Here is a 27,725-nt window from a genome sequence, read left to right on the forward strand (position 1 = left end):
TGTTAACTTCCAAATAACATCTGATTTGTTTCCCTACTATGAAACAGACAGAATAGAGGGGAGAGAGTTGTGGTACTAGCACGATGGGGCAGTTTGTTGTGGTGCTCTGGACTAGGAGGCACCCTGTGAAATTCTCAACTAGACAGGCAAGACCTTCGACCTCATCTCTTGGGCAAACCTTAATTCCAACCAACAAGTCTTCTTGCATAGTTCTGCTTATTCATGATCTGGTCCCACCCTACCTCTTCTAATTCCCTCTTCCCATTATTACCTCTCTGCTCAAGCCAGGCTGAGCTGTGTACCAAATAGGCCACATTCATTCCCTCTTTCACTACCTCAATTCATATCCTGGACATTCTCCTGTCAACAGAGATCATCCCTTTTGTTCCAGGTCCATATTAGATCCTGCTACTTATGTGAAACCTTCAGTTATTTCCAACCACAATGATCTATTAATTTGAATTCCTAGCACTTTTCTCCATTTAAACTCCTTTGAATAAACATATTTGGCTCTTAGTCACTACCTTGTGAACTTGTGTTGTCTTCTGTATCTTCCCACAGGATATTGAATCACCCACAGTAGTATGTGAAACGTGGACAAACAAATGAATAATTATTTTCCTACCTCTGCCACAACTGGGTAGTGCAGAAGCCCCTAGGGCAGATGAATTAGTTATCAGGGGGACCAGCAGTTTATGTGATTATTGGCTTTTAGCCTGGGAGTTGAGGATTACATCTCATGTCCCCATCCTCTTCCTCCTCTTTTCACTGTTATCTTTGCTATCTTCCCCAAGGACCCTACTTATTGTATTTTCCCCAACTTTAAGTCGGAATGATGTCTAGGTCTTGTGACCACAGGGAAAAGTAGGGGATAAGGGCACACAACCCACTAAGTTATAATTTCTTGTTATCTTGGGCATGTCCCAGTTCCAATTTCCCCATTAAGTCTTGATCAGGCAATTACCTATCCCTCCTTTACATCTGTATACATATAAATCTCTCCCAGGGTCCCCACTCCCTAAAAACACCAAGGGCCCATCTTTCCCTAGCAGACCATGCTAGGCAACCAGGTAGGCACAGGAAGCCGGCTTTTTTTTTGCAATGAGGGTTAAGTGACTTGCTCAGGGTCACACAGTTATTAAGTGTCTGAGGCTGGATCTGAACTTAGGTCCTCCTGAATCCAGGTCGGGTGGCTTTATCCACTGTGCTACCTAGCTGCCTCCAAAACTGGCTTTTAACCAAGGGAGCAGAAAGGGGATGTTTGGGATTAGGCAGGAACCAGAGCTTATAACACTTATCAAAAGGCCCAGTGTTTAGGCCTGCCATATTTCATTCTATCAGACATAAGATTTTTATGCCTTTTTTTACTTAACCTCAGAGGGAAGAAGTTCAGACATGAAATGATTTGCCTAAGCTTATGTTTCAGGTTATTGGCAAAGCCAGTACTTGAAAGCCATGTGTCTCAAATCCAAGGTTCTTTCCACTCTCAGTGTACTTTCCCTCCTTTTCCACAATCATAAGGAAACAATGGCTAAAAGTTATCAGCAGCTGCTGACCGAAAAGAGATACTGACAGGATTATGATGGTGCCACCAGGCTATGCTGAACATTGCGCTGGGAACAGAGATGAGAAGCAGGTTTTGCTTTTGTAGTTATGGTTTCTGAGAAAGAAAAAGCAGTATTCATAGTGGGTGGGGATTCTTCCCCAGGGATAACGCTTTTCACATATGCTCTTTTTGCCGATAAAATATTTCACTAAATCCCTCTAAACAACTAGGTGGAGAGTGCCTATAACAATGAACCTCAGCCTCTCTAACAGCTGTCCAGATGTGGACATGGCGTCTCTGCAAGGCTGCCTTTGGTTCATGAAGTACAGGGACACTCCTGTATCTCTCTGTGTTTTAATTTCTCATTGAAGTCTTTCCTGGTCATATGTATGATTTCTGGGAGCCTGTTCTCTCTTCATTCACATTCTTCCCCTCCCCCCACGAAGCATGGAGCCAGGGGAACTTCGGGGGAGGGCCAAAGCACTTTACTGCCAGGGGAGGACTTTAAATTATTCACTTAAATAAAAACGACAGGAAGGGGGATGGAGGAGGACCCGTCCCCCCTACTAAGGCCCCTGGTCACTCTGTCCATCTGTCCCTCAGTCTTGTGCCTCCGGTCCAGCACCCTACACCGGCATGGGCATCTCGTTATACTCATCCACGCCCTCCCTCTCATCGAACACCGGCTCGGCCTCATTAGCATCCAGCTGTGGAAAAGGGAAATTGAAGTCAGGAGAAGGAAGGAATATTTCAAAGTAGACATTTTCCCACAATTCAGTTGTAAAGGGACATGGGAAGTGAAAACTTAAAAAAAAAAAAAAGGCTAGAGGCTTGAGATTGGATCAGTTTGGTGAATTAGGAACTGAAGCTGGGGAATGTTGTATCTTACACATTTCATCTCTCTCTCTGTGAAGATTCTTGTGAGCAGCACCATCCGGAGCGGCACTGTGAGGATGAGGATGAAAGGGAAGGCAAGAGAGGCAGATGTGGACATGACAGCCCAGAGCAGGGCCAGGCACAGGAGCTGCAAGGCTGTGAATAAGTGCATTCGAAGGGTTCGAACCTGCAGAGAATAGGAGAAGGTTGAGCATACTTATCACCCAAGTCTCCCTGAATTCAGAAACAGACTCTTCTACTCATTCGCTAGGGTGTCTGATGAGCACTGGGGATAACAGGGACCAAAGCTCACTAGTCACTTGATAGTAGTCAATACTGAGAACTGGCAAGAGACTGACTTTTTTTTCTGCTTCACCCCCCAAAGTGGATACTTTATTAAATTTTATCATTTGGGGAAAGGAGACTGACTTTTTTTTTAAATATCTTTTTTTTTTTTTAGTGAGGCAATTGGCCAGATTTGAACTCAGGTACTCCTGACTCCAGGGCCGGTGCTCTATCCACTGTGCCACCTAGCTGCCCAGGAGACTGACATTTTATGGTGATATTGGGGATGGTGGGGAAGTAGCTGGAAGAGCCTAGATGAAAAACAGGTGGACAAGTAAGGAGAAGGGGCCCACCTTCTTGACATAGGTGACATCTGGGTGGTGCTTGGGTGGCATAAGCAGCAAGTGTAGTCGTTCATAGAACTGGATGCCATTTAGGGAGGTCACACCCATATACAGGAAGATCCCAAAGAGCACAGCCAAAGGGATCTGACGCAGCAGGTCCCCAATCACCATGGAGAGGCCTTTAGCAGGAGAAAAGAGAACATATAGAGAAAGGGCTCCCCACAGTCTGGGAAGATGCTGAGTCTCAGGAAGCTAAAGACACAAAAGGTGAAACATACCCACGAGCACAGCCACTAGTAGCCCTGTCACCCTCTGCTCCTTGACTTCCTGGATCTTGGGCTTGTCCCCCGGTGCCACAGCTTTGCTCATGACAGTAAGTGCATTAGCGTGTGTGACAGAGCGGACGGTAGCAGCAGCCAGCCAGGGCAGGCCGAAGAGGGCACAGATACCTCCCATGCCCACAATCAGCAGCAGGTCCAGGTGAAAGCCAGAGCCTTTCTGCAGCATGCGTTCCTTCTTAGAGATGATCAGCCTAGAGGAGTGGGAGAGGAGGGTTACTTCCTACTTACAAGTCCCTTACCGATGACAGGGGAGCTGGGTCCTAGATCCTAGCTACCTGACATCTCTTCATCTCTCATTTCACCCATCCAACCACCTACCCTGGGGCTCATTCTTCCTTCAAAATGTCTCTAAAGCCTGTTCCTTTCACAAGTTTCATGAAAATGACATTTGAGCTAGGCCCTGAGGGAAAATTTCCAAACATCTTCCTAGCCCAGGCTACTCTCAGACAGGCCTAGATTATCTTTTGTTGTTTGTTTGTTTCTTTGTGGGGGCAATGAGGGTTAAGTGACTTGCCCAGGGTCACACAGCTAGTAAGTGTCAAGTATCTGAGGCCAGATTTGAACTCAGGTCCTCCTGAATCCAGAGCTGGTGCTTTATCTACTGCGCCATCTAGCTGCCCCAGGCCTAGATTATCTCAGTAATAACCTGGTGATTTCCCCTTTCCATTCTCTTTGTTCTTCCAATCTGTCCTGCATAATGCTACCGTGTTAACCTAAAATCTTAGCAGCTTAAGGCTGGGCAAGTCACTTATCTGATCTGTCTCCATTTCCTCACCAGTAAAATGGGACAGGGTTGGACTGGACTGCTGCTAAAGTTCTTTCTATCTGCTTCCTTGACATTTTGGACAGCTATTATGTCAGAACCACTGCACCAAAACCTTCAGTGACTCCCCAGTGCCCAATGGGTCAAGGTCAAAGTCACTGATCTGGTAAGCAGGGCTCCGATCTCACAGGTGACCCATACTGGCTAACCTCTGTGGACTCAGTTCCATTCAGACCTATCCCCAGTTTCTCAGGTACATCTTTCCATACGAATCCCCCATATTCAAACTCACGTTGTGATCTGAGTCTCCATGAAGATAAGGATGAAGACAAGAATGGCGGGCAGAAAGCTGGCAATCATCATCCAAACCGGAAAGTCCCCATTTTTGCCCAGAGGGTGGATTACCCAGCCCCGTTTCTCAGGGGCTGTCACCGAGAACCCACTGGGCACACTCAGCTTCTGCAAAGGAAGAGGTCAGGGGCCTTGAGCAATTTGGAAGAGACCAACAAACACCAACAGTCTGCTGTGCTCAAAAAAAAGGGAGCACTAAGCAGAAACAATCCATTTTAACAGAAATAGAGCATGTGGAGGTTGCAGGGCAAGGGGATTTAACAGGGCTTTTTAAAATCTCAGAGATTGGAGAAAAAACCTTCAATCTCTAGACACTTTTAGTGGTGGGTCTGCATGTGTGCACATCCATCTCCCCTCTCACCTGGGTGTAGGTGTCTTTCACACTGTAATCCACCAGCACCATGATGAGAATTGCAATGGGAACCCCAAAGTCTCCGATCACTCTTCGGATCTAGATGGGGAAGAATGCAGGCTCAGAAAACAAACAAAACCCCAAATCTCCTCTCCACTTATAATGTGCCTCTTGAAAGAGGTAATCTTAGGAGATGAGAATGTTAAGTTCTTGGACTTCACCCACCCCATTTCCAACCTATAGAGCCACATACCCTCCCAGGGAAGAATCGGCTGTTCTTGAACTTTCGAAGGAAGAAGGCAATGAAAAAGGTCCCGGCCATGAGTACCAGGGACAGCAGGGCTGTATTGGGCTGACCCTTTGGCTTCTGTCCCTCCTTCTCACTAGGTGCACTCTCATTCCTCAGCACCATCATTTCTGTCCATGTTTTATTCTCGACCTCGATGGGCTCCGACCCATTGCCACTGTAGAAATCGCAACCGTGGAGTGGGTGTTCCTGGAAGATCTAAGATAAAAGGGAGAAAACTGTATTAACCCACCCAACAGTTGTTTACTGAATACCTAGCTTCCCCTACCCTTCAGGACAGTTTGATTATGGGAGATAACATACACCGGGCAAACAAAGGAGAAGACAGATTATGATGAACAGATGTATGGGAGAGATGAGCATGTACTCAAGTTGTTCAAAGGCTTCATGGAAGAAATGGGACTCAGAATATTCAGGTCAACATTAAGAAGTGCTTACTCTATTTCGGGGTGCCACAGATAACACAGTCCTCCCTCGCACAGAGAGTATACTGACTAGGAGGAAAAATAAGATATGCACCCAAAGGATAATACAAAAGAGAAAGATAAAGTATTTTGAAAAATTAAGAGGGAGATCATTTCTGACTGGCACAGGAGGCTAAGATCAGAAATCTTATGGAAATGACATTTCAGTGGGGCCCTGAAGGAGAGAAAGGAAAATTTCCAAACAAGGGGTCTGTCTGGTGGTTTTAAGGTCATCTTTGGAGCTACCCTTTAGGTCTACCAAATATCAACATCCCCTCCTAGTTTAACAACCTCAATTCTGGCTCTGCTTCTTTCTTAACCCAAATAACCAGTCATTTCAATCTTCCTCTTTCCTCCAACCTTTGAATCCCTCACCTTTGTTTTCCTGTTGCACCTACCCTGCTAAACAAACAGTCAACCCCAGGACCACCCCCACCACCTTGTACCATATCCGCTCCTATTCTTAACTATGCTGACTTGGTCTACTAGCAATTCATGCTGAGTGAAGAGGCCAGCCCTCACTGATGCACAGCCACTCAAAATCAGTCATCTCTTACTGACTTCCCTTCCCTTTAACAAGGCCACCTGAAACCTCCACCCTCTTCAAACCCAGACTACATGTCCTAACCCACCGTTTGGCAGCAGAAATCATTGAGGCTATCTACTAAATCACTGGCCTTTATTCAATCATTCTCCTTGACCTCTGCAATGTACAACACTCAACCCCTCCCTGCTCTTTCCCTGACTTCCATGACATTGAATTCCTCTGGTTCTCCCGTTTGCTCCCTTTTCTCTTTCCCCTGGGCACCTCTGTGCCCAGACTGTGTGGTGTCCCCAACCCTCTTCTCTCTTTTCACCATCATTACCTAGACAATTATCACACAATTCTCCAATTATTACCTCTACTCTTGTGCCTCCCAAATCTGTCTCTCCTCTAAGCTACAGTAACGTGTTCCCAATTGACTGTTTGTTATACATCTTCACCTTGAAATCTTGCCATTACCTTGAACTCAAAATCTATAAAACCGAACTCATTCTTGTGCTACTCATCATCCCAGTCTCCCAGGTTCTTTGCTCACTCTTTTCCCTACATTCATTTAATTATCAAATACACTTGCTTCTAACTGCCATCTCTTTCTATTTTCCTATCCATCTACACCATTTCCTCATTACCCATTGTTTAAACGACCTATCAGAACCTTGTAAGTTGTCTCTGGTCCTTATGCGCAGGCCTGACTACTTCACTTCTTTGCTCAATAACCTTCAGTGACTCTCTGCTAATAAAATATAGACCCCTTGGCCTGCCACCTTGACTCTAGCCTAACTTTCCAGTATTGCTTGATAAACACTACAGACAGATTTTCTATATATTCAGGCAGGGCTGTCATGGGTACAGCACCAACTTCCAGAGATTGGGGGCCCAGGACACATAGGACATAGGTTGATTCTCTGTGGGGAGCCAGCCCCTTCCTACTAACCCAACCCAAAAGAGATCCCCACTGAAAAGGAGAGCTGCTCACCTTGACCAACTTGAAGAAGGTCTCATAGATAAAAATGAGGGAGATGAGAAAGGCAAAGATCTCTTGGGTGAACCGGGAGACGAAGCGGACGAGGAAGCTGCCCTCTAGTGCCACCATCAGCAGAGCCAGGAGCACCAGCCAAAACCCGATCCATACTCGGCCCACCAGGTACTCCAGACCATTGGAGCTGCAGAACTGGACAAAGGAGAAGAGATGGGACAATAGCTCAAGTCAAGGCTGAGGGAGCTGTTGGGGAACAGAGCTTCTCCCAGTCCCCATGACAGAGGTGCTAGCCTCATTCCTGCTATTTTGCAGATGAAACTGAGGCTCAGGGACATTAAGTGACTCGCTCAGGGTCACTCAGATTTAAGGGTCTGAGGCAGATTTCCAATCTGGGTCTTTTTTACTCCAAGTCCAGGCTTCTTATCCATTATGTCACAGAAAGCAGGCAAGTAATCAGTACCTCGTGGTGAGCCTCTGAGCCCTGTTTCTACACACCCCTGCAACCACCCTTGGTAGCCTATAATCAGCCTTACCGAGAAGAATGCTTCCTCAAAGACCAGCAGGGGCCCAGAAAAGCCAATGATGAGCAAGGGCTGAGCACCCAGCAGGCAGAAGATCACACCCTGGAGAGCCGTGGACATGATCAGTTCGGACACACCAATGAGATCTTCTGTCTTTTCCCCTGAGATGGAAGAGATGCAAGGGCTAAGGATCCAAGAATCCATCCCAAATTCCCATTATGATCAAAGATTCTACTTTTTCAATCCCTTCTGTCACCACTGCCCCCACTCCCCAACTTACCGAGCAGCCCCCCAAAAGTAATGGCAGGGGACAAGGCAGCAAAGTAGATGAAGATGACAGCTGCCAAACACTGAGGGTCCAGTGCATCTCGGAAGTCACTTAGGTAGTGAGGATAACGGCGCCGTACGTCCCGGATCAGTCCTCCAAAGGGTCGGCCCGTACGCCGAAGAGGGTCATCATCATCTCCTCCCCCTGCTGTCTCCGCCATCTGTAGGAATGCTGCAGCCCCGGCCTCCATCAGGGACAACCTCCCTTATACCTGAATCCCCCAGACTCCTGGTCACCCACAAATTCCCTACTCTAATGCAGAAACCTTTAAACCCTAAAGACCCTAACCTGCTCCCTAAGAATGCCCACCAAGTCTTCTAGGGCAGGGCTTCTTAACCTTTTCCCACTAGAGACCCCTTTTTGTCCAAGAAATGTTTATGTGGCCCTGGGTATATAGGTATATAAAATAGGAATGCAAATCAAACATTTACTGTCAAATGTTTTGCGACCCCCACATTCAGTTACTCGACCCCATGTGGGATAGCGGCTCACAGTTTAAGAAGCTTTGTTCTAGGGGCAGCTAGGTGGCGCAGTGGACAGAGCACTGGCCCTGGAGTCAGGAGTACCTGAGTTCAAATCTGGCCTCAGACACTTAACACTTAATAGCTGTGTGACCCTGGGCAAGTCACTTAACCCCAACTGCCTCACTTTAAAAAAAAAAGCTTTGTTCTAGGGATCCCCTTTCTGAAACATTAGAGCCTGCATTAGAACTCTGCCCTTTTCTAAATCCAGCCTTTAGTCATGTCCTTCCCACTTTTAGAAACAGTCCCCATTTTTATACCTACCCCCAAACTGCCCAGGACCCTGTATACCCATCCGACGTCCCCTCACCATCATTTCTCCCATCTCTCCTCCCAGCCTGCCCCCCCCCCCCCCGTACCCTTATCCTGAGGGGATTTGGGCTCTAGCCCGGCACCCGGGGGCAAGAGCCTCCCCTGCTCCTCACGCTTCTTAAGCATCTGCCGCTGGAAGTGGGCAACGGATCGGAGGAGCTCCTCCCCCTGCACCTCTGAAGGCGGCAGTACCACGCTGCAGTCTAAGAAGGCATTGATGGCCGTCAGCAGATCCTCCCTCTCATCCGCCAGGTAGGCCGCCTCGTGGAATTGCTGCCGGAGAAGGGGAGAGGGAGGGAGGAAAGAAAAGCAGGGCATCAACACACCACCGGACGTTTGGTAGACAGCTGATGTGTGTGGAGCTCTGTGCTAGGCACAAGGGGGAGACCGACCCTTCTAGTGAAATCAGTCAGTGGGCACAGGGTGGAAAAGAAAAAGCCAACCTCACTGGACTGGCAGCACCCCATGCCCAATGACTTAGCTAAATTATTAGCTAAATGAATGCCTCCTCTTGGGCTCAGAGGTTGACCTAGAAAGGCTGTGTGGGGGGAGGATGAGGCAGGCTGACCTTGTCAGACATGAGGGTGGAGATGGAGCGGCCAATCTCATGGTAGTCCATGTTGGCGCTGCTTGGGCCCAGCAGCAAGAAAAGGAAGCGCACAGGCACAGGCACCTCCAGTACAGCATCCAGTTCGGCTGCTTCCCGCAGTCTCACAAAGGCCATGGTGGGACGGGACAGGAACTCTACGCAACCTGAAGAGAAGGAAGGGGGGGGGGGCGTGATTAGGGGACAGTCAGTAAGCACCAGTCATGTGGCTCATGGATTGAGGGAGGCATTGCAAGCTCCCCCATTAGTCTGGGGGATAGGAGGGGTGATAGGACACTGAGCCCACAGGGAAGAACATGAGGAATAAATCCCCAGAGTAAGAACAATTCCTCTCAGTCCAGGGGCAGGCAGAATTATTACACTAACAGAGTACTACGGTTTACAGAAGTAGTGACTACAGGCTTTATCATTATTAATTTACAAATGAGGAAACTGAGGTTGAGCGGTCCAGTGGTTTACTAAGTTCATGGGAGGCACAGCTGAGATTCCTAATCCCCAAGTCCAGTGCTCAGTGTGTGTGATTACCTGTGGGTTGGGGAGGTGTGAAGTTGGGGTTTGGAAAGGAGGTCTGTGAGGATGAAGAAGGGCAAAGGGAAGGAAGAGAGGCCCAAGGGAGAAGCCTGAGGAAGGATGTGTCTGACAGGGATGAGACATGAAAGGGGGGGGGGGGATCAAAAGAGGGGGAAAAAGACCTATTTGTACAAGGGTGTTTATAGCAGCTCTTTTTGTGGTGGCTAAGAATTGGAAACTATAGGGATATCCATCAATTGGGGAATGGCTAAACAAGTTGTGGAATATTATTGCGCTGTAAGAAATGACAAGCAGGGGCAGCTAGGTGGAGCAGTGGATAAAGCACTGGCCTTGGATTCAGGAGGACCTGAGTTCAAATCCAGCCTCAGATACTTGACACTTAGCAGCTGTGTGACCTTGGGCAAGTCACTTAACCCTCATTGCCCCACAAAAAAGGAGAAGCAGGTACAACAGGGGGATACCCCCAATAGCCTATAGCCTGTTTACCTACTCTCCCCCAGTCAAGCTTGACCCTTCTTACCCACAAGCACCACAGTGGCCTCAGCGTTCTCAGGAATTTTTTCCAGCAGTTTCAGCTCGTGTTTGGACTTAGATCGAGTAATGCCTGCAGAAGGGGCAGGAGGAGGGAGCTCCCGCTGGGGTGGAAGAAGAAAAAAGAGGTGGCTTAGTCCATCTACCTCCCCTACAACATCACCTGACAACACTCACTGCCCTTCCCCTCTATTTTAAGGTAACAGCATTCTCTCATTGCATCCTCACAACATTCCTGTGAAATAAGCAGATGTATAGCTGTCCGATGGATGAAGAAACTGAGGCCCCAAAGTGGCTGTTGCTATTATTAATAACTAAAAGAACAACCAACATATCCTCCTTGGTATAGTTTCACGGTTTATAAAAAGCACTTCTCACAACAATTCAGTGAGATGAATGATGGATGTATCACTACACCCATTTAACAGATAAGGAAACTGATAACCAGAAAAGATGAAATGACTCATCTAAAGTCACACATTGGTGAGGAAGACATGGCTGTGACAAGACAGCTAGGTGGCTATGGGGATAAAGCACTGCTGTTGGGAGCCAGAAAGTTCTGAATTCAAATCCTTCCTCTAACGTTTACAAGATGTGTGATGATGAGCAATGGAGACAGATGATCCTTCACAGAGCTGAGAATCAAATGAGGTTGACATATGTAAAGTGCTTTATAAATGCCAGCTATTACTATTATAGTTATCATAACATGGGTCTCCCACCTCTTTTCCTCTTCCTTCCTCCTCTCATTAAAGTCACCTCGGTCTTTCAGGACCTTCCTCACCTCTTTCTCTACCTCCAGGCGGGTCTCAGGAACTCCCCCAATAAGAGGCTCGGTGACATGGGGGTCACCCTCAGGCCCCTGGCCATGGTGATGCCCAAGCAGGGACCCCAGGGAGCCAGCAGAAATATTCCGGGGAAAGGAGAAATCTTTTTCATCACTCGGATGGCTGTTAGGGAGAAAAGTAATGAGATAATGAAACCTGGGAAGTTGTGGATATGGAAGGATGAAGTGGGAGAGGGAGGCGAGAAGCCTTGGCAAGGATGACTACACAGAAGTGTGAGAAAATTTTTTATAATGGATTTCTTGGGAGGACCCAGAGATTAGAACTTCTCAGTCCTTCTCCCCACCCCCCCACCCCGCACCCCTTCCCCAATACTCCAGAAAGTTCAGATTTCCCAAGGGAACGAAAGAAATGGAGACAGATTCTTTGGCCTAGCTCAGTGAAGGACTGATGGGATTAAACCACCCCTATATGATGGACTTTTGCCCTTCAGTGAGGGTCTTTTACATTGTTGGGGCTCCCTAATATCATCTGTAGAGTTCACTCAAGCAATGGAATGGAGTGGAGCTAAACAATTAGCTTTGATCAATGTATAATGACCCGTCTCTATTGAAAGAGGCCACGAGCTCTCTCTCTTGGCACGTTCTTGGAATTCTCTCTGGCCTCTAGGTCTTTCGGGCTTGTCTCCTGCTCACGCTAATTGGCATGCTGAAGCTCTCTTCCTGCTTCCTCTACCATACGGCCTGAGACCACAAGAAGTTAGGGAGACAGGTGGTCAATCCTTTACTGGCATATACTATCGATAAAATAATAATATGCTTAACCAAAACTGATATAGCAATAGCGATCAATAAAAAAACACAGTTGGGAACATGGATTTCAGTGACATGTCTCAGTATTGTACACTGGTGAGAGGAATGGGGTAGGGACAGAGATCAGAGGGAGCCTCAATGGAAAGGGGCTAGGGAGGAGTGCCTTTATAATGTGAGGGCAGGGGAGAGTTTTATCTCAGGAGAACCGCTTACCTGTGTTTCAGCAGCAGGGCCCGAAGTACATTCGCTCGGTCCTCAGCTTTGATCTGGTCAGAGATGACCATTTGTTCTACCACCTGGTGTGCCACCCCTGGCAGTGTCTGCTGATCCAGGTCTAGAAGTACGGCCCCTGGAAGAGTGCAGAAGAGAATCATAATAACACCCCTTCTGGCTTGGCTGGCCAACAGGCAGGTGCAAGAACAAGAGGGTTAGGCAGGCTGAGGGTAAAGGCAGGAGAGCAACCAGAAACTGTGGGGCCTGGGACAAAAGTTCCAAAGGTGTGACTGACTACTGGGGCCAGGGGACAATGGTCAAGGAAAAGAAGAGAAGGGGAGCAGTCTCAAAGTTAGCAAAACAGCTAATATGCTTGAGTGAAAAGTCTTTGGGTTTAGAGATTTAGGTTCTAGGCCTAGCTCTGCCACTGACTGCATGTGTGACCTCAAATAAGTCACTTAACCTTGCTGGGCTTCAGTTACAGGACCTGAGTCTAAGAGTTGTTGTGAAGGTTGTCCAGAGGAGTAGCATAGAATCTTGGTGTTGCAAAGGTCCTTCGTTAGAGGTTGGTCATCTTATCCAGCCCCCTAATTTTGGCAAGAATCTCCCCTATGATCAGCCTGAGTGATCACCTTGGACAGAGCACTCCAGAACTATCCAGAATAAATCTGTGCCCTATACACAACAAGTGTTCAAATATTATAAGATAGCTTTCACATATCAATTTTCCAGGCAATACATTCCCCAGGTTCCCTACAATTGTTTCTTATATGTCTATTTCCAGAGCTGGTCCTGGACATATAATTTCATAAGATTCAATTAAGTGTCTTAAGAGTTAAAAGGAAAAAAATGCAAAGACTTATCATCCCCTTGACTGCATACAATAAGATCATACACAATACACCATCACCCTAGAAACAACAGGAACACAAAGCTTCACAGATGTCACTTACCTAGCAACCTCCACTATCCACATCCTAGTTAACTAAGAATCAGAAGTAAGAAAAAAAAAAGTCCTTAGAGAACAAAAATGTCTCAGAGCCCTTGTGCTAAAACTTAGATATTTTACTTAAAGAAAAGTCTTCAGACACTCACTCTGGGCCTACTTTCTTTGGTTGTTTTTCTCTACAATACTATTATACAGGTTGTTCTATTTCTGCTCACTTTAATCTTATCAGTTCACAGAGGTCTGCCCAATTTTCTCTGAAACTGTCCATTTTATTTCTCAAGGTACAATAATATTCCACGACATTCATATATTACACTTTGTTTAGTTATTCTGATAGGAGAACATCCCCTTAGTTTCTAACTTTTGGCTCCCACAAAAACAGCTGCTATAAATATAAGTTCATATCTGTCTTTTTCCTTTCTTTGATTTCTTCAGGGATAGAGGCCTAGTAAGTAGATTTAGCTGGTTCAAAGGGTATGTACATCATAGTACATTTTGGGGCATAATTCCAAATTGTTTTCCAGAAAGGTTAAACCAATTCACAACTCCACCAACAGTGTATTAGCATACTTGTTTTCTCAAAACCCCTCAAATGTCATTTTTTTTGGTCATAATTGTGAGTCTGATGTGCATAAGGTAGAACCCTCAAGTTTACTTTAATTTGTATTTTTCTAATTATTAGATTAGTAACTTAAAATATTTTCATTTAATTATTGATGCCTAGGATTTCTTTCTTTCAAAGATTGCTGGTTTATATCCTTTGGACTATTTATCTATTGGGGAATGGTTTACTCTTTTTTTTTTTTTTTTTGTGGGGCAATGAGGGTTAAATGACTTGCCCAGGGTCACACAGCCAGTAAGTGTCAAGTGTCTGAGGCCAGATTTGAACTCAGGTCCTCCTAAATCCAGGGCCAGTGCTTTACCCACTGTGCCACCTAGCTGCCCCATGGCTTACTCTCATAAATCAAAACTGTCCATTTTATCCTGAAATCCTTTCTATCACGTGTTTAGTCACAAATTCTTCCCTATCCATTGAACAGAAAAGGCAATCTCCTTCTTGTTCCTCTAATTTATGATGTGATCTTTTATATTTAGGTCATATATCCATTCATTTGGAGTTTATCTTTGTTTTTGTTTTTTGCAGGGCAGTGGGGGTTAAGTGACTTGCCCAGGGTCACACAGTGGAGTTTATCTTAGTACTTGGTGTGAGGTGCTTTAATTTCTGGCAGACTGTGATAGATAGTGAGACTTTCCCCCAGAAACTGGGTTGGATTTACTTCTATTCTATTCCACTGATCAACTTTTTAAAACCAGTACCACATAATTTCAATGATTACTACTTCATAGTAGTTTTGAAATCCCCTTCCTTCCCACTTTATATTCTTTACCTTTTGTTCCTCCATGTTTTTCCTAGCTCTGCAAAATATTCTCTTAGTCATATTATTGGTACTTCACTAAAGGGAGATTTTAAGTAGTGTTGTAATTTTTATTATATTGGTTTGACCTACTCATCATCAATTATTATTTCTCAAAATCATTTAAGTTTTTATTTCTATGAACCGTGCTTTGTAGTTAGATTCATATAGTTACTTTTGGTCTTGGGTGATATACTCCCAAAGATTTTATTGCTTCTTTAGTTATTCTGAATGGAACTTTTCTTTGCCAACTCTTTCTGCTGGGTTTTATTGGTAATCTAGAGGAATACTGATGATTTATGTAGATTTATTTATCTCCTGCAACTTTTCCAAGGTTACATTCTCAATTTTTTAGTTTACTCTCTAGGGTTCTCTTATCTGTTTAATTTGCATCAATCTTAACAGACTTAGTCACCTGGTTTCCAAGTTCAAAGCAAATTAGTTGCAGCAAATTAGAAAGCTGGGCATACTGGTAGAGACAAGTACCCTGAAAGCAGCAAGGACAGCCAAGAACCAAAAAGTCCAGAAGCCTGGAGCCTTTTAGTGTAGTATAGGGCTAAGCAGTCCTAGATTATAACACAGAATTACAACAGATGTTCACAACAATGACCGAGTGAGTTACCCAGATAGCTCAATTATGTTTGGTCTCCTCCATTTAAGAAGGCAGGGGAGTATGTACTCCAGTTTAGAAAAAAAATCTCTACCAAAACAGTCAAATATGGTTTTGTTGCTTAAATCCGTCAAGTTTCATTTATCTAGGAACTTCAGTGATACAGACCAGCCTGTTCCATGACAGTGTCTTTCAGATAAGTGAGGTGTTACTGTATCATTACTGTTCCCTACCCAGAAAGAACCAAATAATACATGAAAGAAAGAAAAATCTACTATTGGGGTTGGTGACCTTGAAACACAGATGTCACAACACAATGGAGGTGTCTCATGCTACCCTGGCGTTATCTGGTGACATTTTGCATCACCAAAAGAGAGCTGTTTGTTGACTGGACAAAATTAATGCACCAAGTACAAAAACTGGAGGGGAAGCAATCATGGGCAGTTAGTGAAAAGTGGGCCAGAAGTACCACACCCCACCCACCTCTAAAGATAAGGCTGGAAAAATTCTGAGGTCTGAGAAGACAAGTAAAGAGGGTTACCATGTGCCAGGGTTCTCCGGAGTTCTAGGAGGCTTCGGAAGGAAAGTGAGGCAACATGGGGTTTTCCCCATCTGTCGGTCTCTTCCTCTACATCCTCCTCAAACTTGATCCAGCGAGCTGTCTCCCTCCACTGAGGCTCCTGGTTTTTGTCCAGCAATAGCTCGTTCAGCTCCACAAACACCTGGGAGGGAGACGAGTTTTGGGGATCTAGCAAGCCATAATGGTGAGGTGACTTGTACTGGGTTTATTGGGGGATAGGGGTGGGAAGTTAGGTGGCATGGGCTTAAGAGGCCTGCTGCTCCTGTTTACCTTTGTGTTGGGGTGAGATATGCTACAGTAGGAAAAAAAAGAAAAACTAGGTTGGGCAGCCCGAGCCCTGTTGTTACTAACTAGACATTCTGGGATGAGTCAAAAGGATTCTCTGTCCCTCAGTTTTCTCACTGTCATGAAAGGAAGAAATGCCACCTGCCCTACTTACTAACACTAAGCAGGGAGAATCAGAGGAGCACAGAAGTGGATATGCTTTGGAAAAGTAAACCTGTAAAGAATGACTTTCCTGAGGGGCTGTGGCTGTAGTGGGGGAACTTGGAGAAGAGGCTGGTGTCAAGATCAGACAGGTCTGAGGTGGGGTACGTTACCTCATGGGGCTGGTGGGGAGGCCGGGGTCGAGTACGTGGCATGGGGCCAGCCTCTCTCCCCTCTCTGCCCCCCTGTACAGGTCCCTTGGCATTCTTCCTCACTAAATGACGACGCACACCTGGGACATCCTCAAACCGGTGACCTGTGAGGGATGGAGATTGGGATGCATGTGTGTGTGTCTGTGTATGGGGGTGGGAGGGGTGTGTTGAAGGTTCAAGGATAAGAGAGAAAGAATAGTTCATTCTACTCCTTTCTCCACCCACCAGACTGTAGTCCCTAGCCCCTTTATTTCCTGGCAGGTTTCTCCTCGTTCTATCTCTGAGGCCCTCCCTATCACCAACTCTCTAGAGTTCTTACTTTTCATGAGGTCCAGGTCAGCAGTGGCCAGAGTCTGGGCTTCACTCTCATCTGTAGGCACACTGGGCAGCAATGCCTGCTCAGCCCCAGTCATGCTCCCAATTCTCCGCCGCTCCTGCAGGTTGTAGCTTCGGTGGCCAGGTTGGGCCTTAGCAGCAAGACGAGCTGAGGCTCCTCCATCCTCTCCCCCGACAGCACCCCCGGATGCTTCTTCTGCTGAAGCCCTAGGACAAATAATCAATGTGTAAGCCACCAGGCCACCCTCATGGCCATCCCTACTAAGGACTTGGGACAAAGGAAGCAGACAGGTGACAATGAGAGGCAGCTGGGTGACTTCCAACCATTCCAGACACAGGGCAAAGCCAGTTTCCAACTACACCAGCCTCTTGATTCCTAAACAGAGCAGTTTGGTTTTTCTGAATCAGACTCACCAACCCAAATGCTGCCCCAGGCCTGTCTTCTCAATCCCAGATTCTACAATCTGACCCTACTCTACCTGTCTCAAGCTTCCCCCACAGATCCTCTGACAGTAACTCCCAAAGTTATTATTGTTCCTAAGGCCATACCTTTCCTTATGCTGTTTCTTTTCCTAATGGGGCCTCCCCATCCAGCTAAGGTATTCTTAGAGGCCTGGCTATACTCTAAGGTTTGCAAAGCCCTTTAACAGATATCTCATTTTATCCTCACGACTTCACTGGGAGGCAAAGAGAGAGGCTATGTGACTTACCCTAGGTCACATAGTCTTTGAAGCAGTATTTGAACTTAGGTCTTGGGGATTCAGTCTGAGCTCCTCAGTGAGGCCTTCTCTGTTCACCCGAGCCAACCCATACACAGCTCCCTACTTCATATCCCTATAGCTTTGTGGTCTATAACACAGAACACATGTTCTGGGACTTTTATGAGGCAGTTAGGTGGAGACAGCACTAAACTTGGAATCAGGAAGACCTCAGTTCAATTTTGGCCTCAGCCACTTACTAGCTGTGTAACCCCGGGTAAAACATTTAACATTTCTTAGCCTCAGTTAACGCATCTCTAAAATGGAGATAAAAGAATAGTACCTACCTCCTGTGAGGATCAAAAAAGATATTGTATGTAAGGCACTTTGTACACTTTAAAGTAAACTCCCCCAGTTTCTACCTAAGAAGATGCATAGCAATCTCCTACTTCCTTACTCTGGCAAAAACTGGGATCGTCTAAACTACTTCTGGTTAGCTCGTTCTGCATTCAATAAACGCAGCTTTCCACTACATATGTGCTTCCTATTTCACATCAGTCACCGCCCAAGGGGGAGGGGAGGGGAGGGGGGGGGGCATTGCAGGGACTAGAAAGAAGTGAGTCACACGGGGCTTGACTGCTCTACCCTGAGCTTGAACCAGCTTCCTCTAACCACAGGGCCTAGGGTACTTAGGCATTCAGCTTTGCCCACAATGATTGTCCTGTTTCAGTCATACTCCAGAAACACCCATCTCTGCTCTCACCACCCACACCAGATCCTCTAGAATCCATGCCAAGCCATGCCCCCAGTCCCTGGAAGTTCTTTTCATTTAGCTCTAGAATGCCTGCCCTGTGGCTGAGGCTTCTTGGTGGCTAACCATGAAACCTAGTCTATAAGACCACCTCCCCATTCCATCTGCCCTATTGCCAAGTCATTCCACTCCCCCTGTCCTCTTCTCTGGAAACTAGTTAAATCCATATTACCAATGCTTCTGGAAAGGATATGTCCCAGTGAGTGTTCTACAGATTATTTCACCATCCCTGTGATTCCTCACACCAGCAACTAGTGGTGTTGGGGAGTAAGGCCCTATTAAACCCTATCTACATAAGGATCCCTGTGAGCCGCATTATTGACTTAGAAAACCACAAGTTAACATGACCTGTGTTCTACCATATTTTTATTCATTTTGCTAAATATTTCCCAATTACATTTTAATCTGATTCCTGCCCTACTGGGGAGTGTTGCTGACTTCTTGTTTGCCAATTCTGCCTCAGACCAGAACGAACCCCTCTCCCCTAGCCACCAGTCCCCTCTGTATTGTTTATCCTCATTAGAGTGTAAGCTATTTGAAGGCAGGCTATCGCACTTTATTACTGGTGTTCAGTGTACTGCTTGGGATGCAGTAAGAGTTTAATAAAAAAAAAAATCTATCCTTTTAAATTCTCTCAGCAAACAGCAGAGAAGTTTAAAAAAAGGTCATCAGTTCTTTCCAGGAAGCCCTCCCTGATTGATCCCACCTCACTCTACCTATTCAACAAATGTACTACACACTGTGGGTGTTACAAAGACAGAAATCCACCTCTGTTGATGAGGCTTACGGCTTAATAGAAGAGGTTTTAAAATGAGACACATACTTAACAGTACAAGGTACAATGTTAATTTGATACAATTAAAATATATACAATACCCTGTTCAGGGAAAAATTAGTAACTGCCCTCAGTGAGTTTATAATCTCCTGGGATACAACATACGAGAGGGAAAAAGAGCAGATCTGGACAAAATGTTCTATGAAAATCCGAGGAGGGGAAACACCGTTTTCTGCTGGGGGAGCGGAAAGAGGGCAGAGAAAAAGCTGGGGTACAAAGTAGTACCTTAGCTGGGAGGAGAGAGAGAGATCAATTCCAGCTGACCTGGAGGGGGAAAGGCTTCGTGGAAGAGATCATCAGAGTTTTAAGGATGAGCAAACCAAAAGTTGAGGGGTAGAGGTAGAGAGACTGGGAGAAGAGCCCCGGAGAGTTTAGGCCAGAGAAGGTGATTAACTGATTCTTAAAGAGTGAATGGCATTTTAAAGGGATAAGGAAGAAAGCTAGGGGAGTGGTCAGACCTTAGAGAATTCAACTACTTGTTCCCCTAAGGTGATTAACTTTTACTTGGTTTCACAAGGGATGGAATGTTGCTTTTACTAGGCAAAACATTACCAGGCAGTGTCCTTAACTAGAAAGCAAATCGCCCTTGGCGACTTATTGACTTATCTTAAAAGTCCACGAACAACCTCTCTACTTCTGAGCACAGTAAATATTTTTTTGAATGCTTTAGCAAGGGAGATACCACTTACCCAACCTGGGGCCCTTTGGGGGCTCTGGGGCTTGTCTCCTGAAGGGAGGGCTGTGGTGGGGGAGAAGGAACAGGTCCCTCTGGTTTTCGGTCTACGCTATCATCCTCCTGGAGGAAGAACTAAAACAAACAAGATAAGTTGGAAGGCGCTTTTCAGGTATATCTCCTCTCCACCCCCCACCAGAGAGCCTCCCAAATCTTCCAGGCCCCTGCCCCCTCACTTACCTGGACGGAAGTAGGAGTGGAGCTTGGAGACGGTTGGGGGGCAGTTGTTCGGGCACTCTCCACTTCACTGACCTCATCCTCTTCTTCCTCACCCTCTTCAATGGTGGGGGTTTCTCCTGGGGGGGTAGCTCCTGGGCGTTTGCGCTGTTTTCTGCCAGAACCCTGGGTGTTCTTTCTACGGCGTGCATCGGGAGGCAGGTGGGTAGACAGTGGGTGATGGATGTGGTGGGAAGACTGGCGGTGGTCTGGCAGAGGATGGAAAACTCCATAAGAGGGGGTGACACAAGTTCATTCCCTAACTAGCCTCCTGCTGTCTCCCCTCCCCTCTTCCCTCCCAAGCCTTTTCTTAGATGCCCCAGCTCCCTTGGGGCCCTTTCATTCTAATAGCTCCCCCTACACCCCCCCCCCACTGGGTCTCCCAAATGTCCCCCATCCCGTTCTGCCTCCTCCCCCCGACCTGCCCCTCTCAGACCCCGCCCCCTCACACTCAAAGTCTTCCTCCCCATAGCTCCGGCCTGGCTCGTCCCCGCTGCGGGATCCTGCCTCTTGCAGAATCTCATCAAAGCGCTCCAAGCCCAAAGTGCGGTGCAGTTCATCGTCTTCGTGTTCCGAGAACGGAGGGCACCCAGGGCCCGCGTGGGGGCCAGAGCCCTCTGGCTCAGGCTGTGGAGGGTGGGGAGGGGAGGAGATGGAGCCTCAGGGGTCCCGGCTCATCATCCCCCCCCCCCATCCCTGCTCCTACAGTCGTCTTTCCCGTCCAATCTGTCTCCCTTAGTGCCCCTGCTCTGCTTATTTCCTGCCCTTCTGTGCCAGGACCACGCCCACAAGGGCACTTCTGTACTAGGGTCATTTCTGTAATGTGGAAAAAAATCACTGCTCAGACTCCAAATAGGAATGTGTCCCTTCCCACCATCCGGATGCTGGGACGCATCATTTTTGGGCGTTTCTCACATCGGATAATGAAGCCCTTCCCTTGCGGCTCCAGGGGCTGACTGCAGCGAGCCCCGCTAATAAGTTAAGCACCCCACAAAGCCGGCCACCTAGACCCAAAGGGTGCAGCCCATGCGGAAACCCGGCTCTCCGCGGGATGGGAGTGGGTAATGGACTTGTGTGCCGCTTCCAACCCAGGGCGCCCCATTGCCCCCATGCTACCCCTGCGGTTGCCGCCCCGTTCCCCCCCACCTGAGTCATCCTGCAGGAAGGAGAGCAGCAGCAGCAGCAGCAACAGCAGCAGCCGGCGGGGCTGCGGGGAGGGAAGGTTGTGCCGCCCCCCCCCCCCGGGAGCGAGCTGAGCCGGCAGCCGAGCCGGAGCCGAACTAATCTGGCCGCGAGTCTAGAAACCCAGTCCCTGTCCCTCATGTGCCAGTGCAGTCCCCTTCTCCAACCACCACCAAATATTTGCTCAGGAGCCTCAGGCCTTGAAGGGCATCAGAACCTCCAAGGGCGAGGGAGTGGGTCGCCCCCCTCCCCAACCTTGATGGTGCCAGGTTGTCAGTGACCAAGAAAGGGCAGGGCAGGGGGGAGGGAGGGGCAGGAATTGAGGATAACTGAATAAAGTGGGAGGGTATTTCAGGGGTACCTATTCCCCAATGGGAACAGCACCTGCTCAGCTCATTTCTAGCAGCTCTAACCCAGCTTTCCCATTCCCACAAAACTCTCTGCACCACCCCCATAATAAGCTGGGGGGGGGGCAATGGAAGCAGGAGGTGAGCATGGAAAAGAGGAGGAGGGGGGCACCAGGAAGACATGGGGAAGGGGAGCAGGCATGCACGGAAGGTGGAACGAGGCTAGTGAGAAGATAGGAAGGGGGAAGGGAAGGAAAGAAGGGTGGGGTAGAAGAAGGGGAATGGAGGGAGGGGGTTTTCGAGGACCCCTCGCACCTGAGGCCGCAGGAGGAAGTCCATGGCCGGCGAGGGGTGTAGTGAGGAGGGAGGGGGAAGGGGACAAGCCCGCGCACCTTCCTGGTCATGTGTCTGACGGGACCAAAGTGACCAATAACTGGGCTAAGTCAGCGGGGCTCGGGGTTAATGATTTTCCCCGGGAGCAAGAGGGGGGGCCACGTGGGGTAAGTAGCCACATGGAGAGGGGGCGGGGCCTAAGACACGAGGGACAGAAGGCGGGGCTGATAAACTGAAGCTACACCCTCCGGGTGGGGTGGGCGGGACGAGGGATGCCACTTAGCAGAGACTTAGATCCAGAGCAGGGAAGATTCCTACTTGGGGGAAATAAGGAGTCTAAATGCGACTCCACCCCAGGCCCTCATCACTCTCAGAATAAAGTAATCTATTTCCTTCCCAATACAGGCACTCACTCTATCGAAAAGGCAGGAAACCTCCAACAATCTCCTGCCTTCCACTCCTAGCCACCACCAACACACCCAAACCCTTCTCTCCCCAATCTTCCGAGATCCTAACAACCCCTTCCATCTCAATCCACCACAAATTGGCTGCCAGGCCCGTTAGTTCTGCCACCCTCCCCCAAGGAAGCACCCAGGCCTCTGAAGGTATCAACCCAGAATAAGGTTGCGGGAATTGGGTTGAAGGTGTGTGGATTAAGGATTTTGATGTAGCAGAGGGAGCTCTGGGATGTGAGTGGTAGGATAAGCAAGAGTTAGGGACCTCTGGGGTCCTGGGTGAGAAGCCAGAAAAGTCAATACTCACTGTTCGGAAGGGGCCAGGACCTGGGCCCGTGCCCAAGGCTGGACGTCTGGGGGTGTTGCTCATCGCCAAGGTGTTAGCCCTTCTCACTGTCCCTGCAACTCCCAGGACAACTTGAGGGCAGCATACCCTGAGGCATTAGGAAAAAACGTTATCAGTGCCAAGAGACACAGAAGAGGGAAGAGGCAATCAGTGACTCCACACTCAAATATCTATTCAAAACACCTACTATGTGCACAGAGAGCAGCAAGATAGCAAGGAGAGGAGGAAAAGATGATAAAAGACAAGCGAGTAATGGAATTGGAGCCGCCAGAGGGGCAGAAAGGGGCTGGGGAGTTGAGTACTATTCTTTTCCCCCCACAAATACAAACATATAGTGTCATCCTATACTTTAAAGGACAGCAATATATATTTAAAAGGGTGGGGAGACAATAGGAACACGAAAAAGATATAGGATGGAAAGAAATGGAAGGACAGATGGAGAGAGTTCTTTCTAAGGTCAAAAACAAAGAGGGACTGAAAGACCGATTAAAGCCAAAGTAACTAAGGGAGAAAGAGCAGTAAGGGAGAGGAAGAGACCAAAATCACGAAACAGAGGAAAAGGCTGCCCAAGAAAGGGACGAAGGCAGGCTGAAGAAGGGACTGTGTGTGACAAAAGACTTAGGAAGGGAGCAAGAGAAGGAAGGAGAGATGGAGAAGACAAAGCCTGGTGACCGTAGTAAACAAGAAAAGAGCGAGAAGGGGATCGAGACAGAAAGAGGAGTGGAGCGGAGAAGCTTGTGGAGAGGAGAGTGTGATAAAAAGATAAAATGAGAAAAAGAGATTGTGACAGAGAACTGGCAGGGAGACATATATAGCAAGAGGGGAAAGAGATGAAAACAACTCTTTCCAGGAAGAAAACTAGACAATTAAGACAGGGTCGTGGAGATAATCGGGAGGGGTCCTAACCCAGGACCCGCCCCACCCCCTTCCTCCTCACCCCCTCCCCTTCGGCAAAGCGCACCCCGCCAGAAGCTGGAGAGGGAGGGAAGTGGGGGGACGGTGGAGGAGGAGCTCCAGCCTTCAGCCCGGTCTCTGAACTCACCCAGCGGGAGCAGAGGGAGGGAGGGAGGGAACCGGGCTGGCGGGGTTGAGTTTTATGCTGGGGGGGTGGGGGTGGGGGCGAGAAGAGGCACACGTGACAGGATTGGGAGGTGGGGTATGAGGTCTCCGGTTGGCCCTCTCACCTCGAAGAGGCTTTAACTCCTAGGACACAAGGACTCTTGGTGATGGGAGGGGCCGATCCTCCTTCCCTCTCTACCCCTCCCAGTTTGGGAAAATCTGAACCTCAGGGCTAGAACCTGCCCGTGACCATGACTGGTTTAGGGGTGGGGGTGGGGGGGCAGGTCAAGAGGGCTGAGGAAAGGGTCTCTGAAGAGCTTCAGCTCTTTAAATGGGGGCTGATGAGGGAAGAGCCTATCTATATATGCTGAGGATTGGGGGGGCCGGTCTCCTAATATTTAAGAAAGAGACGAGAAGAGGGAAAAGAGACTGGATTCTGGGATGAATCCGTGTATAGATTTCACGGAAGGGGAAAAGAGACGGGAGCTTAGTGTGAGGGGCCAGTCCATTGAGGTGAAAAGGTATAGGTCTTAGGGTCAACTCTGGAAGCCTAGGGCTGAACATTCCTGGCCCTAGCTTCAACTCAGCTGACCCTCTCTTCCCACCCCCACCCCCACCTCTTCCACATCCCGGCCCTTAGCCAAGGCACGTCCTTCCCCAGGCTCCCCCCCCCCCATCCCATAGGGGGCTGGGGGAAGTCCCGTGTGAGGACGAGTTGTGTGCTGTGGTGGGGGAATCTGTCCAGAGGTTCTACAGGTGGTCCTACTCTCGCCGCTCCATACTTATGACTAGGCCCTCAATTTGTCCCCTTTTTCTGATCTCATCACCCCCTCCTCCACCCTCTCCCCCCCCCCCACTCTGGTCTTGAGCACAAAGCTGCTTCTGTCCCAAGCGTCCCGGGCCGATAATCCGGGGTGGGGGCACATTCCCGGGACCGGCCCCGACCAGCCCCGGGGGATTAACATCTCTCCCCACTCCATGGCTGATGGGATTAGCCGACACCCCAGGACCCCCTCTTCGGCTTTATTCCCTCCCCCAGACTGTATGCACACATTCCACCACCACCCCTACTGCTGGGTGATAAGGGGAGGGGGCAAGGTGGCAGCAGGACCCGCCTGGAAGGGGTAGCGACCCTTCCCCCCACCCAACTACCTAAAGTTGACAGCCCCCTGGGCCCTAAACTTCCAAGGTCTAGTTCTCTTTCCTTAGGGTTGGTCCTCACTCAACCCCACCCTTTAGTTGCCCCACCGGCTTGACCCTGTGTCCTGGACTGACCCGGCTCCCCTTCTCCACCTTCGGCCCTGACTCTTCTGAGGCAGACGTAGGGGCGTCTCGGGAAGAGGGTCCGGGAAGCTGTGTCTGTAAGAGGGGTGGGGGACTGAAAGGACGAGGAGGGGACATGGAGGGAGCAGAAAAGGATGGAGAGAGGTAGACAGAGAAGGGGGTAGGTAGGCGGGGGGCGGGGGGGAAGTAGGCAGAGAGGCGGGGGGGGGGGATCAGATCCCTGCCGGGCGCTAGGTTTGGGGGTCTTGCAGAACCCAGCTGGAGACCGCGCCTGACTGCAGGGCCCTTTTTGATAGCAGGAAGCGCAGCACCCCTATTCTGGGGGAACCCCAAGAAGTGGACCTGGGCCAGGCGTCTACACTTCCGACCAGTTTCTCCATCCTGCCTCCGCCCTACCCGCCTCCCCATCCTTCTCCCCCTGGGCCATCCACCTCTCAGCGCCCCCCACCCCCCCCCCCCGCGTCCCCGCCTCCACTTCGGGTCTCCGGGTCCCTTCCCTCCTTCCTTCCCTTCCTCTCCCCAACGCCCCAGGCCTCCCCCGCCTCCTTCCCCTCTACCCATTCCCCCCCCCCTTTCCCCTTCCCCGCCTCGCTTACCCGCTTGCTCCAAACTCCGCTCCCCGGGAATCCCGGGGGTCTCGCTCCCTTCCTGGGCGCCCGCGCGCGTTCCTGGCAGCTTCCCCTTGCCCACCCCGGGGCGCGCCCCCGCTTCTCCGAACTTCTACCAACTCAACTTTCCCCCGCGCCGCAAGCAGGCCGGCCCCTTGCGTGCGCGCCCCCTCCGTGCCGTGCGCGGCCCCGCCGGGGGTGTGTGTGAGTAAGGGGTGGGGGTTAGAGACCCGGAGGAGAAGATGGGCATGAGCGGGGGGGGGGGGGGGCGCGCTTCCAGGCACAGCCCGGCACTAGTCGCTTCGGGCGGGACTGCAGGAACTCCCCCCATCCTTGCCGGCCTACCCACGGAAGAATGGTACAGGCCACCCCTCGGGACTTCCCTGGAGTTAGGATGGCAGCCACCCACGAGACGCTGACTCCTGACTTGATCACTCCAACTCTGGGCGCGTGGAGGGAGAAGGCTTTGGCTTAATGTGCCGGTTTCAGGCAGAGAAACTGAGGCACAGTCAAGGCATTGTTGGCGTGGGCACAACTGACCCCCCAAATCTGAATCTGAGACTTTCCTCAAGGGAAGACCTTATCTAGCTCAGGTGCTCCCTCCTCCATGAAGTCTCCCCTGAATTCTCAGGAGCCCAAAGTAATTTCTCTCTCCAGTGAATTCTTGCAACACTTTGTACCGCTCGTAATCACTTATCGTACTCTAATTTGTACAGTAGTTCTTTTTGCAGGTCTTATCTCCCCAAATGAATTGCAAACTTCTGGAGGAAAAAATAACTGTGCCTCCTACGTCTTTGTATCTCCCGGGCAGCAGAACACACAGTATATACTTATAACAAAAGTTTGTCGAAGTTTTGTTGAGCTGAGACCCTTTGAGAAGGTCTATAAGGCGGAGCAGGGACAGACAAATGATCTGCAGCCAGCGCTGGCCAGGAAATAAGAAAGTTAGAATCAAAGGACTGAAATTAGAGCTGGAAGGAAACTTAGAGGTCATTAAGTCCAATAGCCCTCTTTTGGGTGGTTTATTTATTTAGAAATATTGCCATATTTTAGTTTATACCCTTTGATTTTGTTTTCCTTTTCAATTTTATCCCTCTACTCTTCCCTATCCAAAAAAAATCTCTAATAACTTTTGGCCAAGATTTTTAAAACGTTAAAAAAAAGCGCAGTTCAATAAATCGAATCCACACATGCAATGTTGAATAGTATATGCAACATTCCACATCCATAGTACGCTACCTCTGCAAAAAGGCAATCTACTAATAGACGACAAAGCTAGAGCACAGAGTTGAAATGGCTTGTTTGGACAGCTGGATGAAATTGAAAGCTATCACTTCTGACTCCAAATGTACTTCTCCTGCCACTTTACCATAGTCTGACTCTAGGAAAGGGGCTAGCCCAGGGATACCCACTTCTTATACTGCTGGTAGACAACTCCCTTTGTAGATCATTAACTTAGTTATCTCTGTCTCTTAGGAATATACCCTTCAGCATCTCTTGTAATGGTTAGTATCACTGGTAAACATTTGTATTATTTAAACTTTTCACATATGTGACTGTTACCAGGCATTTTGTATACTCATTAAGGGCAGAACTGTCATTTGCTTCTGTCTCCTATTCTCCACAAGGCCCAGCATGCACATGGTTGATACTTGAATTAGCCTCTTACGATGCAAAGATTTAGTGTTAAGACCTGGATTTAATCCCAACTCTGTTACTACCAGAACATCGTTGCACCAGTCACAATCTTTATGGACCTTTTTTTTTTTTTAAATCTTTAAAATGTAAGGGTTAGGAGCAGCTAGGTGGCGTAGTGGATAAAGCACCGGCCCTGGAGTCAGGAGGACCTGAGTTCAAATCCGGCCTCAGACACTTAAAACTTAACTAGCTGTGTGACCCTAGGCAAGTCACTTAACCCCAATTGCCTCACAAAAAAAAAATGTAAGGGTTAGACTGGGTGACCTCTTAGGTCTCTTC

General features: G+C 48.6%; 1 protein-coding gene across 3 annotated transcripts; it reads right to left on the minus strand.

Moving 5' to 3' along the window:
* Positions 1-1,886: 1,886 nt before the first annotated feature.
* SLC4A2 (solute carrier family 4 member 2) lies at positions 1,887-25,914 on the minus strand. Of its 3 annotated transcripts, XM_043968278.1 has the most exons (24): positions 25,737-25,914; positions 25,132-25,234; positions 22,759-22,885; positions 20,584-20,761; positions 20,099-20,343; positions 19,875-19,993; positions 16,825-17,048; positions 16,467-16,609; positions 15,829-16,009; positions 12,314-12,449; positions 11,288-11,453; positions 10,493-10,607; positions 9,403-9,587; positions 8,882-9,107; positions 7,954-8,172; positions 7,686-7,834; positions 7,150-7,344; positions 5,112-5,363; positions 4,868-4,957; positions 4,448-4,614; positions 3,330-3,583; positions 3,061-3,230; positions 2,436-2,609; positions 1,887-2,253 (listed from the first exon to the last, which is right to left on the minus strand). In XM_043968278.1, the coding sequence occupies exons 3-24, from the start codon at positions 22,819-22,821 to the stop codon at positions 2,173-2,175; spliced, it is 3,732 nt and encodes a 1,243-aa protein (XP_043824213.1). In that variant the 5' UTR covers positions 22,822-22,885; positions 25,132-25,234; positions 25,737-25,914; the 3' UTR covers positions 1,887-2,172. The 3 variants fall into 3 exon arrangements, with proteins under 3 accessions (XP_043824213.1, XP_043824212.1, XP_043824214.1); XM_043968277.1 differs by lacking the exon at positions 25,132-25,234; XM_043968279.1 differs by lacking the exons at positions 22,759-22,885; positions 25,132-25,234; positions 25,737-25,914 and adding an exon at positions 21,979-22,064.
* Positions 25,915-27,725: the final 1,811 nt, after the last annotated feature.

This window comes from Dromiciops gliroides, chromosome 5 (assembly GCF_019393635.1).
Source record: "Dromiciops gliroides isolate mDroGli1 chromosome 5, mDroGli1.pri, whole genome shotgun sequence".
Classification (NCBI taxonomy): Eukaryota; Metazoa; Chordata; class Mammalia; order Microbiotheria; family Microbiotheriidae; genus Dromiciops; species Dromiciops gliroides.